We start from the raw sequence: 13,640 nt of genomic DNA, 5'->3' as shown, positions 1-13,640 counted from the left end.
TATGGGCCTGATTACAAGTTTGGCGGTGCGGTGCCGGGTCTGCCCCACCGCTGCATGTTCAAACCTGTAGTCAGGCCGCCCGCCAGATTACGATTCTTTCTTATGTCTGGCAGGCTTTTTTTTTACGTTCTCACGGCAGTGCCTCAGAAAATGGGCACCGCAATGGGAACGCCTAAAACAGTTACTGCACGTCATGGACTGTAAAGTCCATGCCGCACAGGAACTGGGGTGCCTGCACAGCACACAGGGGGGCACAACCCCATGTCCCTGTAGGGCCCTTTTTGTTTCCCCTCTGCCACGGTTTTTATGGAGGAGGAACCACCATGAAAACGGTGGCAGAGAAGAAACTTGTAATATGCGTGGCGGGACTGCGGCGGTCCCACCAAGCATATTGCGGCCTTAAGACTGCTGCAACACCACCAGGGAACAGTGGGTCCCTGGCAGCTGCGGCAGGGCAATAGTGATTCAACCGCCCTAACTGTAATAGGATTATCGGAAGACCGCCACCGTCGTGTCCCCGCGAGTATGGTAGTCCGTGGACCACCAGACCCATAATCGAGCCCTATATGTGTTTCTTCTTCATTAGATGTTTTTTAACCTAAAATGTCCCCACAGGTTCTGAGCACGGAAGACTAAAGCAAAACAAACTACCTAATTTGGATTGTCTGAGACAGGCCGGTATCTGACACGTACTCCATACCATAAAGGAGGCACCTGGAGGTACATATTGCAGAGAAAACTCACAAGAAAGGAGCCATGTGTTAAGTTACTTGGGATTTTCAAGACCTATAAAAGAGTGTAAGGTTATGAAGAACATTGAAAAGAGCTGGAAGAACAATACCTTCTTCTGTACCCTAAATGAAAGCAGTGCTTCACTTCTATGGGCATGACTGGAAAAGGGCATTAGTGCGATTTGAACATCCTTTTGAGATTTTCATTTGGATGGAACCCATCTTTATAGTGTATTCTAATGGAATGCGATTTGCAGGGATCCCATTTTGATGTGATCCTGTGTATGTGATATTGTGTACTGATGCTTGTGTTTGTGTCTATGTCTGAATGTGAGTGATAGAGTGCGTCCGAAGGTGTATATGTGTTCGTAATTGCGTCTGTATGTGTGTGACAGAGTAACTGGATACATTGCTAGTGAGGCACACTATGTTCCCATCATAAAGTGTCTAATTATGGTGATTTTCATCAATGTATTTATGATTAGCACCCTCCTTGAAGATCTAGGAAATGATCAAAGCATGGGATGGTCAAGGATGTGTGGGCAACACAGGAAAAGTGGAAGAAGAGAGGGAGAGGCAAAGAATGGCAAAAGGGAGGGAAATAGATCGGAGGGTCTCACAGAAGACTCAAGAACATATAACTCAGCACAATACTTTAGGCACGATATATGCGTTTAAGAAAGAAGATCGAATAGATTGGGGGTCGTGAGCTACTACCAGAATTGTGGTAGGTGTTGCTCTTCTCTTAGAGGGAGTAACAGAGATCTCCACTGCATAGATGCTTGGGCTAAGAAATTGTTTACCAGTTCCAGTTCTGTGGCAATTAAAACAAGGAGAACTTCAAAGATCTTAGGTGTCATACTAGTATACAGGTGGATTTCCTAACAGAAGGTAGGCTAGTCCATAGTTCTAGAGAGCCTGATGATCCAATCCAACCTTTTAATATTGTTCCAGGTCCTTTTTGTTGCCACATTTGATGTTTCTCAAGACTTTTCATGGAGCGATGAACTTGTGATACAAACAAATGCAACCAGGTGAGTGACAACCTCCCAGCCATATGTTAGGTGATGTTCTAGGCTTTATCCCGAACCCATCCGGTTCAAGAGGTGTCATGTTCTGTATTTCTTATATCAAGTCCTAGAGATCCCAAACGTCGCCTCACTTTCGTAAAACTTTAGCCCCTTCACTCCTTGAGGTGATCAATATCTATCTAAAGCTTATCCAGTCACTGTGTCACTGTGCCTTCAACAGGAGCCTTCCAGCCCTAGAGGTGATAGGCTGCATAGCATTAATCCAATCTCCTAAGTACATACAATCTTTGAGGTGATAGGTTTCTTATCCTCATGACGAATTCATCAGTCCTTTCAGGCCTAGAGGTGGCAGGATGTGTTTTCTTGTGTCAATATCCTAATCAAATCCAGTCCTAGTGGAACGACTTCTCACTCCACATCAGAGCCTTCTCATCTCTTCTGGAATTCCACAAGAAGATAAAGACCTGGCTTTTCAATTAGACAATCAACCAAGGCAGAGCTGAGCAGACACACCTACTCAGCATCACGATACCCTTGCGGGTGCCCTTTACAAAAACACGAAGCATATCATAACATCGAAGCGATGAATTGTATTGCCCTGTGCCATTTGCCTGAATTCATCATGTCCTAAATGTAAAAGTGTTTACTTCTTTGTTCTTTTGTCCACACAGTTACCCTGACAGTTCACTTTTCTCTTTCTAGCGACAATGGAGACCAGCAGAATCCTGACAGCAAGTATACTGGCAAGCTTCCAGTCCAGTATGGAGTGAATGTTCTCCTGACAAGGTATGAGAACTACCTCCAGTCGCAGATGTAGGCTTCCCTCAATCCATTGACAACATTCCAATGTGCCTGTGCCTCAGATTTGTTGATTCAACTAGAGAGGCACCATTTCTATTCACCTTTTATAAGCGCATCTGAAAGGTGACTTTCTACTAGAAAGCAGTTGAGATGTCACCCAATCAGCTAAGCGGTTATTTCTCCCCTTAGTTCTGGCACCGTTTAGGAAGTACTAGTGGTTATATGCCAGAATATTGACAACACAAAATATCGCCGTAGAGCATGTGGGGTTAAGAATTAGAAATCTATAATTAACTATAGGCACTTACCTTCCTGATATTGCATTAATATTGCACTAATCAATATTCTGAAAGCTATATTTTTTTTGTAGGACAATATTTAAAACTCAGTATTCTGACAGTACACCTTGTTTTGTTGATAGATTAGCATTCTTATGGACCTATTGAACCCATGTTGCATTGTCTGGAGATCAAAAAAGATCTTCCAAATTATATTCTGTCTTTCATAGCTGAGGTACCAGAATGTTGAGTCAAAGCACAAATAAAAAATGTATGAGAACCAAGAAAGCTTCTCACTCCTTTATAATTTGCCTTCCCTCCTGAGTACAGCACAGAATCAGTACTGGATTCACTCTTGGAACAGTTGCAGATGTTGGCTTATGGCATTGATGACTTTGCTCTGACATCTATGCTCTGAAACTCCTTGGCTTTTAGATAAACTTTGACACCACCATCATCCAATGCAAAACACTTCCTCCTTGTTTGTTGTAGATCCTCCAAGGTGGGATGGCCATCATTTTGTTATAACCTTTTTAGAGTAGTACAATACCAACTGCAAGAAATCAAGCCATCATACCACCAAGTGTCCTACAGGGCTGCTCCATAATGTGTTGTGTCCTCTCCAATGGTTGGTGTCCTTAAAATATGCTTAACACAACAACTTATGCAATTTGATTTGAACTTAAATCTTCCAAAATGGTTAACAGAATGTAAATGCAGACCAGTGCTTGAACAGTCATCCGTCACACTGAGTCTGCACCTTGGATTTCATTATGGATTTTTGTGGCAATTCGACATGGTTAATATCTGAATTCTACTTAGGTTTGACAAAGGCCATCCAAACAGACATTAAAACTTCAATGCCCTTTCCTTTACAATTATGCCTAATTTCAAAGAAGCTAAAATAGTGATATCTGGCACCATTATTTTGCTGATAAACAATGCATGGTTAGAGAAACTTGGTGTCAGTTCGGTCCGTGTTTCTATACAAAGTATTTAAGGTACCGGGTGGTCTTGCATCTTTATTTGAGCTTAATTCAGAAAGTTGTTGGTTTCTGTTTTGCAGGTTTTTATTCCTTGTTGCTCTTCACTAGTACAGTTTTTGTCTAGAAAGCAATCATTTTTTTGCGGCTTAACTATGGAAATATTGCACATCTAGGTCTACCCTTCAGGGCCCTTATTTATGAGGGCTTGCACTGCTGTTGGTTCACTTTTTTGTGACACTGCGGCGGTGTAAACTATGAGCCACACTGCGTCCTATTTACAAAGTGACACATTTAGGCAGAAGCAGCACTTTGTAAAGCCTTGCACTACATTATACCTGTGTCAGGGGTGGGCGTTCCAACGTAAAAAAAGGCTCATAGAAGTGGTGCATTGAAATCTATGAGATTTCACTGCGCCATTCCTATGACTTAACTGCATCACAACCCTTATGCCGGCTTCCAGCAGGCATAAGGAGTGATGCAGGGACTCTCATGAGAGTCGCACATGTGAAAATGACACATTGCTGGAGTTGCGTCAGTTTCCGACACACTCCAGCAATGCTTCATTACTGCGCCACCAGGTATGTCAGGATTCCTGATGTATCTGGTCAATTCTTGCGATATGGAGCGCCGTAGTGTAAATACAGCGCATTCATTGTGTCGCATGGATGACGCAATGAAAAGTGTTGCAGCACTGTTTTTCCCCTTCATTGTGCCTCTTTCCATAAATGATTTACAACAAACAAATGATGGACGGAATGCTGACAATGCAGACATTCTCCCCCCATCAAGAGATCTGGGTTAAATCCATCGTTCTTTTGCCCACTACGCCACCCCAGTTCAGACATGGCCATATGCAAATCAGTCTTGACCCTGTGCCTCATGGGAACAGTCCAGCCCGAACTGCCAAGCCATGTCTTCCCTGGACCGGAATCAAGCATCCTAGGACTGGTTTCTGGCTATCAGCCGTCATCAGCCAGGATAGCTTGACTCCAGTGGCGTAGTGAGCACGGGACCCACGTCTGGGTATACCCATCCCACTTAGGGCGAAAAGCGTTACAACAAACAAATGATGGACGGAATGCTGACAATGCAGACATTCTCCCCCAGTCAAGAACTCTGGGTTAAATCCATCGTTCTTTTGCCCACTACGCCACCCCAGTTCAGACATGGCCATATGCAAATCAGTCTTGACCCTGTGCCTCATGGGAACAGTCCAGCCCGAACTGCCAAGCCATGTCTTCCCTGGACCGGAATCAAGCATCCTAGGACCGGTTTCTGGCTATCAGCCGTCATCAGCCAGGATAGCTTGACTCCAGTGGCGTAGTGAGCACAGGACCCACGTCTGGGCATACCCATCCCACTTAGTGCGAAAAGCGTTACAACAAACAAATGATGGACGGAATGCTGACAATGCAGACATTCTCCCCCAGTCAAGAGATCTGGGTTAAATCCATCGTTCTTTTGCCCACTACGCCACCCCAGTTCAGACATGGCCATATGCAAATCAGTCTTGACCCTCTGCCTCATGGGAACAGTCCAGCCCGAACTGCCAAGCCATGTCTTCCCTGTACCGGAATCAAGCATCCTAGGACCAGTTTCTGGCTATCAGCCGTCATCAGCCAGGATAGCTTGACTCCAGTGGCGTAGTGAGCACGGGATCCACGTCTGGGCATACCCATCCCATCTAGGGCGAAAAGCGTTACAACAAACAAATGATGGACGGAATGCTGACAATGCAGACATTCTCTCCCAGTCAAGAGATCTGGGTTAAATCCATTGTTCTTTTGCCCACTTCGCCACCCCAGTTCAGACATGGCCATATGCAAATCAGTCTTGACCCTGTACCTCATGGGAACAGTCCAGCCCGAACTGCCAAGCCATGTCTTCCCTGGACCGGAATCAAGCATCCTAGGACCAGTTTCTGGCTATCAGCCGTCATCAGCCAGGATAGCTTTACTCCAGTGGCGTAGTGAGCACGGGACCCACGTCTGGGCATACCCATCCCACTTAGGGCGAAAAGCGTTACAACAAACAAATGATGGACGGAATGATGACAATGCAGACATTCTTCCCCAGTCAAGAGATCTGGGTTAAATCCATCGTTCTTTTGCCCACTACGCCACCCCAGTTCAGACATGGCCATATGCAAATCAGTCTTGACCCTGTGCCTCATGGGAACAGTCCAGCCCGAACTGCCAAGCCATGTCTTCCCTGGACCGGAATCAAGCATCCTAGGACCGTTTTCTGGCTATCAGCCGTCATCAGCCAGGATAGCTTGACTCCAGTGGCGTAGTGAGCACGGGACCCACGTCTGGGCATACCCATCCCACTTAGGGCGAAAAGCGTTACAACAAACAAATGATGGACGGAATGCTGACAATGCAGACATTCTCCCCCAGTCAAGAGATCTGGGTTAAATCCATCGTTCTTTTGCCCACTACGCCACCCCAGTTCAGACATGGCCATATGCAAATCAGTCTTGACCCTGTGCCTCATGGGAACAGCCCAGCCCGAACTGCCAAGCCATGTCTTCCCTGGACCGGAATCAAGCACCCTAGGACCGGTTTCTGGCTATCAGCCGACATCAGCCAGGATAGCTTGACTCCAGTGACGTAGGGAGCACGGGACCCACGTCTGGGCATACTCATCCCACTTAGGGCGAAAGCGTTACAACAAACAAATGATGGACGGAATGCTGACAATGCAGACATTCTCCCCCAGTCAAGAGATCTGGGTTAAATCCATCGTTCTTTTGCCCACTACGCCACCCCAGTTCAGACATGGCCATATGCAAATCAGTCTTGACCCTGTGCCTCATGGGAACAGTCCAGCCCGAACTGCCAAGCCATGTCTTCTCTGGACCGGAATCAAGCATCCTAGGACCGGTTTCTGGCTATCAGCCGTCATCAGCCAGGATAGCTTGACTCCAGTGGCGTAGTGAGCACGGGACCCACGTCTGGGCATACCCATCCTACTTAGGGCGAAAAGCGTTACAACAAACAAATGATGGACGGAATGCTGACAATGCAGATATTCTCCCCCAGTCAAGAGATCTGGGTTAAATCCATCGTTCTTTTGCCCACTTCGCCACCCCAGTTCAGACATGGCCATATGCAAATCAGTCTTGACCCTGTGCCTCATGGGAACAGTCCAACCCGAACTGCCAAGCCATGTCTTCCCTAGACCGGAATCAAGCATCCTAGGACCGGTTTCTGTTTATCAGCCGTCATCAGCCAGGATAGCTTTACTCCAGTGGCGTAGTGAGCACGGGACCCACGTCTGGGCATGCCCATCCCACTTAGGGCGAAAAGCGTTACAACAAACAAATGATGGACGGAATGCTGACAATGCAGACATTCTCCCCCAGTCAAGAGATCTGGGTTAAATCCATCGTTCTTTTGCCCACTACGCCACCCCAGTTCAGACATGGCCATATGTAAATCAGTCTTGACCCTGTGCCTCATGGGAACAGTCCAGCCCGAACTGCCAAGCCATGTCTTCCCTGGACTGGAATCAAGCATCCTAGGACCGGTTTCTGGCTATCAGCCGTCATCAGCCAGGATAGCTTGACTCCAGTGGCATAGTGAGCATGGGACCCACGTCTGGGCATACCCATCCCACTTAGGGCGAAAAGCGTTACAACAAACAAATGATGGACGGAATGCTGACATTGCAGACATTCTCCCCCAGTCAAGAGATCTGGGTTAAATCCATCGTTCTTTTGCCCACTACGCCACCCCAGTTCAGACATGGCCATATGCAAATCAGTCTTGACCCTGTGCCTCATGGGAACAGTCCAGCCCGAACTTCCAAGCCATGTCTTCCCTGGACCGGAATCAAGCATCCTAGGACTGGTATGCTCAGACGTGAGTCCCGTGCTCTCCATGCCACTGGGATCAAGCTATCCTGGCTGAAGAGGGGTGAAACCCCGAAACCGGTCCTAGGATGCTTGTTTCCAGTCCAGGGAGGACCTGGCTTGGCAGTTCGGGCTGGACTGTTCCCATGAGCCACAGGGTCAAGACTGATTTGCATATGGCTGGGTTCAAACTGGAATGGCATGGTGAGCAAAAAAACGATGGATTTAGGCCCAGATCTCTGTACTGGGGTGAATGTATGACATTGTTCTGCATTCTGTCCATCAATTGTTATTTTTGCATCTTTCCATAAATGAGGCTCTAGGTTTCTTATGAAACTGCAGAAAACTCGGAATAAGCAGAGACATATGTCAATGGAGGAAAGTTGCATGATGATGGAATGACCCAGCAAAGTATGGTGATGAGCCCATTAGTTTCTTGCTACTATTGATATAACTGCACAACCAGAAGAATGCAACTGTCCCTCCACAAAGCAAATAGCACACTATAATCATCATGATAGCTGTGTTTATAACATACAAATGGATGCTCTTAAATGTTAGTGGTGGATCTTTAAAGTCATTCTTCAAATGTACATTGTAAAACAATAATACTGTTAGAAACATTAGAGGATGTAAGGGCTATTTTATTATAATTTAGTTATTTTGTACACTATCAACAAGCTGCATCATATTGTGTAAAGCCAGTTTCCACAATAAATATACAAGAAGATATTGCCAATTTTCAAAGCATCCAGTAGCAACCACCATTAGGTTCCATGGAGTCCCAGTAAACACATATTGCCAGATACCACAATACTCTAAAAGATATTGTAATTGCCTTTTTACACCAAGCATCTGCTGTTGTTTTTCACATTTCCTATCAAAATAGATAAAGTTTGTATCCAAAATGACCAGTAAATAATTATTACCAGTTTCCAAAAATGCTCCCACAAGCAGAAGATTATAGTTTTCCACAATCCTAGTAGATATTTTCAGTTCCTGCAATGGCAGATTTTGTAGTTTTCAGTGTGCCTGTACCCTAGTGCATGGCAGAGCTGCAGAAGACAGGTAGTCCTGGTGATCTCAGTAATCCAGGATTTTGACACTGTCCCGTATTCAGGTGTTGCCAACTTTCACAATGGCCTTTCAAGCAATGATTCCACAGCGTCCATGTTTTTATCCATGTTTGTATGTAGATATTATCTCACAATGGATATCCTACCACCCTATAAACAACTTCAAAATAATGATCCTGTCCTCCTGCTCCTGAAGACATGCTAAGTTATTTTATTGAGGACCCTCAATCACCCCATTGGAGTCATGCTTCTTCATCGGGTCGAACCCTGGTCCCTAAAAACCAAGGTGGGCGTAACCATCTTCCAGGGAGCACTTTGGATAATATTCTAATCCTAAAGGGGAACCTAAATAATAAAATACCTTCTGGTCAACCCAGTTTCCCTTTATTTTGAGTGCCACTGGTATGATTAAAATATAAGTGAATTATTTGGGTGAATTAAGGAGAAGGTTACTACCATGTACCCTCATACTACGTCAACAGGTTTCAGCCCTTCCTCACGGCTCAAACAGGGTTCTGGGCTTTCATCCGGGCTGATTGTGAATCCCCATCTCTTGTTAAGTGTCAATGTCACTGTTTAGTTTATAATGCCTGGTCTGTCATTTGTCAATTGTCACAACACATGAGACAAACATCAACAAGTGAGGCTGGCCTGTGCCCAGGAGGAGAGGCATACACTGGTATCCTCCTGGATGTATACCAACACTATATACAGGCTTGTGGGACACGTGCCTGCAGTCATACTCACTCCAAGGGTTGATAGTCGCAAATGACCTACAATGCCACCAAACACACACACACACACATACATACATTAAGAGAGGCATGCATACACACATGCAAAAATACACACACACACACACACATTCATAAGCAAGCATGCACATTGAGCCACACGCATTAAAGGGGCTTTATTGAGGGAACAAACATGATCTTCCCTGTTCTACAAACACCAAGTCCAATATGTGGCACCCTTGCTGATTTTGGTTGTACCATATTCTGGTCACACAGGTCTTGAGGCACCCAACCTGCAAACTCATGCAGCTTGACTGGGAAGCCCTCTAATTAGATACTCCAGCTTTTTGCGATTTTGCGTTTCGCAAAATAAATGCGAAAGCACAATCCCCATGATTTTCCTGATATCTGCCGCAATAAAACCAGAGAAACCTTGTAGTCTGTTGAATACAGTGGCAAAGGTTAAGTAAATGTAACTGTCCGCACATTGTCAATTTTGTGTAATCTCATGATTCTTGTTAAAAAAAGACGTGAAAGCAATCATGAAATTTCGCTTGTTAAAGGAATAGGTTGGCAAGTGCAATGGCTTGAAATATTTGTCAAATACTGGCATTTTCTGGTCTGTAAACATTCCGTCCTCTATATAACAAACATAAAATGTTGCAGTAAAGACTGCTCTTCTGTAAAAACTTGTAAAAACTCTGGCCTCAGCTTAAGGCTCATTACCATTACTGTTACTACCAGGCTTCTCTGCAACATTCTCTCCGCCCGCCAACAATAAGTCAGTTGAAAACTCTGTATCCAATTTTTTGTGTACTTCTCCATGCTGCCAGCGGCCCCTTCTTGCTCTTGCTCTAAGCCCTCCGTTATTCCAAGTCCAAGTGGCGACTCCCCTTGGCTCCCTGCCGTACCTGTACGTTCTGCCTGAATTGCCCCTATTAATGTGTTAATATTTTAACACCCGCCGCCGACTCTGTGACATCGCTGGCAGAGAACAAGTCTGCAGCCTTCCCTGACTGGAGCAGCTTCATTACAGGTTTACCTGCACGCGAGGAGCCTCCTTTCGCTGTGGTCCACCGCAGCGCTCTTGACCCTGTATCATCCGCTCCCTCTAACGGTGCCGCTCCGCCTGGTGTAACTGAGGCTCTAGCTGCCCGGGTTCCCTTCACAGCAGTTTTTGGTGGATCCATCTCTTTGCCGCAGGAGAGAGCCAGAGCAACTGCCAGACCAGACCAATAGATTCCAGACGGGCGGGAGCCTGCAATCCAGATAGCGAGTCGACTTGAGAACCAGAGCCGCCTGGCAGTCCTCGTTACAAAGCGAGCATTTGCTCTTGAGACCCACGGGTAAGTCCCTTTCAACTCAGTCTCTTGTTTCTTTTTTCACCGCTATGCTTCCTTCTCATTTCCCTCTCTTGCTGCTATGCTGTTATGCTGCTTTCATCCCGTCGGCATGGCGAGGACGGGAGCTGCTCCTGGTGCCTGCCCTCTTCCTTTCATCAGGGCTCATCAGGATAGACGGCCCGACTCAGGCGACCAGAGGGAGGCACTGTTAACAGCCCAGAGCGACCAGGAGAGTGGTAACGCTGGGGTGGAGAGGTCCAGTAAGGACCTCAAATCTCTAACACATACAACCGTCCAGAAACTGCCGCTGGCTAAAGCAGGTGGACATGAAGGGCTCATGACATACAAGGCTCAAGAGGCCAATAACAGCTCATTATCTGCCTTTGAGTCAGGATCTGATATGTCCCCCTCGCTGGGTTTGGTCAAATCAAAGGCGGGTACAGGCTACGGCTCGAGCTCACCTTCAGGAAGAAAGAAGGGTAAATCTAAGTTGTGCAAACTCTGGAAAGAAGGCATAGAGTTGCTGCATGGAGGCAATCAGCAAAACAGCCTCAGTGCCCGCACAAAGATCACTGCAGATGGCAGCCCCCTGCGCAAATGGGTTTCAATGAAAGGGGGAAGTGAAATCTCTAATCTCACGTCTATCAGGCTCGGTTTGGGATTAGGCTTGGACCTTAAGACTTTAGTTGGTGTCCCAAAGAATGTATCTGGTTCACTCCCGGGTCCCCGGCTAGACGTATCTGTCTTGCCTGCCTCCCAGGCACAAGCCCCTGATACACTGGAGCACCCAGGAAATCTCAATTTTGTCGGTGAGGGGGATGGGGAGGCTTCTGGTGAGGACAAACTGCCAAAGGATACTTCAAGCAGCAATGAGCCATCACTCTCTTTAATATTGCAGGCACTGCAGGATCAAAGGATGGAGGCACAATGACATTATTCACAGGCTAGGGCCGATAATCTCAGCATTCAGCAATCTCTAACTGAGGTGACAAGCAAGGTGGGGGTACTAACAAGAGATATCAAGGAGTTGCAATAATGGATCATGAATACAGGAGAGACTACTACTACAACAACTAGCATTGTACACAGCCACGACGAGCAGATATTACCTATGCAAACAAAGATAGAGGATTTGGAAAACCGGCAGCGCCGGAATAACTTAAGGCTGTTTTGGGTCCCAGAAGGCAAGGAGGGCTCTGACCCGCGAACCTACTTCGTCCAACCGCTTCAAAGGGCCTTCCCAGACCTGGCGGGCTGGAACTTGGACTGCCAAATTCAGCGAGCACATAGACTGCCGATATTCCTGCATAAGCCAAACCTTCGTTATCGTAGACCTCTGTTGATCTGCTTTGGTAACTTCTTATTAAGACAGACAATATCCATTAAAGCTCGCCCAGTACTCCTGTAGCGGTCGACACCCTCTCTATCTTTGTTAGATCAGACCTGTATAGAGCCACCATGGATAGACGGTGGAAATTGAGGCAGCTTATTGATCCCTTAAAGGTGGAAGGTGCTCAGGTGTTCTTACAAGAGCCGGCCCGACTAAAGGTGATAAAAGGTGGATATTCAGAGTTCTTCCTGAGGGATCAAGAGGCCAAGCAAGCTCTAAGCCAATGGCAGTTGGAAGGGGCCTCTAAAAAGTCTTAGAAGCTTAAGACATTAGTATTTATTCTTATGTTTTCTTTTTTTGTTGTTGTTTTTTGTTTTTTTCTCTTTTTGGAATATGACTCTATTGATACTTGGAATGGGTTTTTCCTTTTATCTTGTTTTTCTTATTGAGATTTTGGTTCTGGATAGTTTTCCCTCTCTTGCATATTGGGTACTTCGGTGGTGGGTGGACGGTGGGCAGCCCGGTGTGTGGTGTGGGCTAATAGCTGCCAATCTAACAGCAGCCGATAAGGAGGATGATTCCTTCTTTATGGTACGGGGGGAGGGAGGAATGAAGGGGGGGAGGGGAGATGAGGGGGTCATAGGGGAAAAGGTCACAAAGGAATCACATATAGAGGCAAGCAGTGGGGTAGGTACCAAGGTTAAGGGACATAAAGACGGTTTGAAGTTAGATAGGGGAATCATTTTTAAGGTACTTGGCAGCGGCAGGAGTATAGACTATCATTAATTATTGCTCTGATCAAATGTATGGCCTGGAATGTATCTGGCCTAAATAATGGTGTCAAGCGCCAGCTAGATCGGGAGGAGCTGAAAGCGTACAGGCCCCATATGGTGCTTCTTACAGAGACACATTTAGCTTATAAAGATCGAGGCTTACTTAATCATTTGGGGTAACAAAGAATCATCTGTACTTCCCAGAATGCTCCTATAAGGGGAACTGCTATAATGGTCTGCAAGTCATTAGATCATAGAGTCCTTAAGTTGCTGGCCGACCAGCGAGGGAGATGGGCATTGGCTGAGCTGGAAATTAAGGGGCTAAAGTATGTTTTTTGTTCAATTTACGGACCCAATGTGGATGATCCTGCGGTCTTTGACCTTGTCACTTTAGAGTTGCTAGACTTGCAGGGGGAGCGCTTAATTATGGGGATTTTAACTGTGTTGTGAATTATGCTATTGATTCTACAACTCAAGCAGCCACTCCTAGAATGGGGAAGGTAAGAGCTTCCATTTTTGAATTGGGGCGGCTGCACTTCTTAAATCATGCTGGGCGTTCACTTCACACATGGCTTGGGCTTCGGATAAAATACTTTCAACAGATAGGATGGAAGTATGCCCTAGGATCGTATCTAATCATAATCCCATTTTACTATCCTTTCAGGTCAAGACCGAGATTAAAACACTGCAGACTTTTTCAT

The 13,640-nt window shown here is 46.0% G+C and overlaps 1 protein-coding gene across 1 annotated transcript in view; it reads left to right on the top strand.

Moving 5' to 3' along the window:
• LOC146811427 (integrin alpha-X-like) overlaps positions 1 to 13,640 on the top strand; it is a 665,400-nt gene that overhangs the window by 562,695 nt on the left and 89,065 nt on the right. Inside the window, exons 22-23 of the mRNA XM_085615067.1 lie at positions 1,686 to 1,765; positions 2,465 to 2,548. Coding sequence (XP_085471193.1) covers positions 1,686 to 1,765; positions 2,465 to 2,548 — 164 coding nt within the window. The remainder of the gene's footprint in view (positions 1 to 1,685; positions 1,766 to 2,464; positions 2,549 to 13,640) is intronic.

The sequence above is a fragment of the Triturus cristatus genome, chromosome 7 (assembly GCF_964204655.1).
Source record: "Triturus cristatus chromosome 7, aTriCri1.1, whole genome shotgun sequence".
Taxonomy (NCBI): Eukaryota; Metazoa; Chordata; class Amphibia; order Caudata; family Salamandridae; genus Triturus; species Triturus cristatus.
This window is presented reverse-complemented; position numbering and strand designations above follow the sequence as displayed.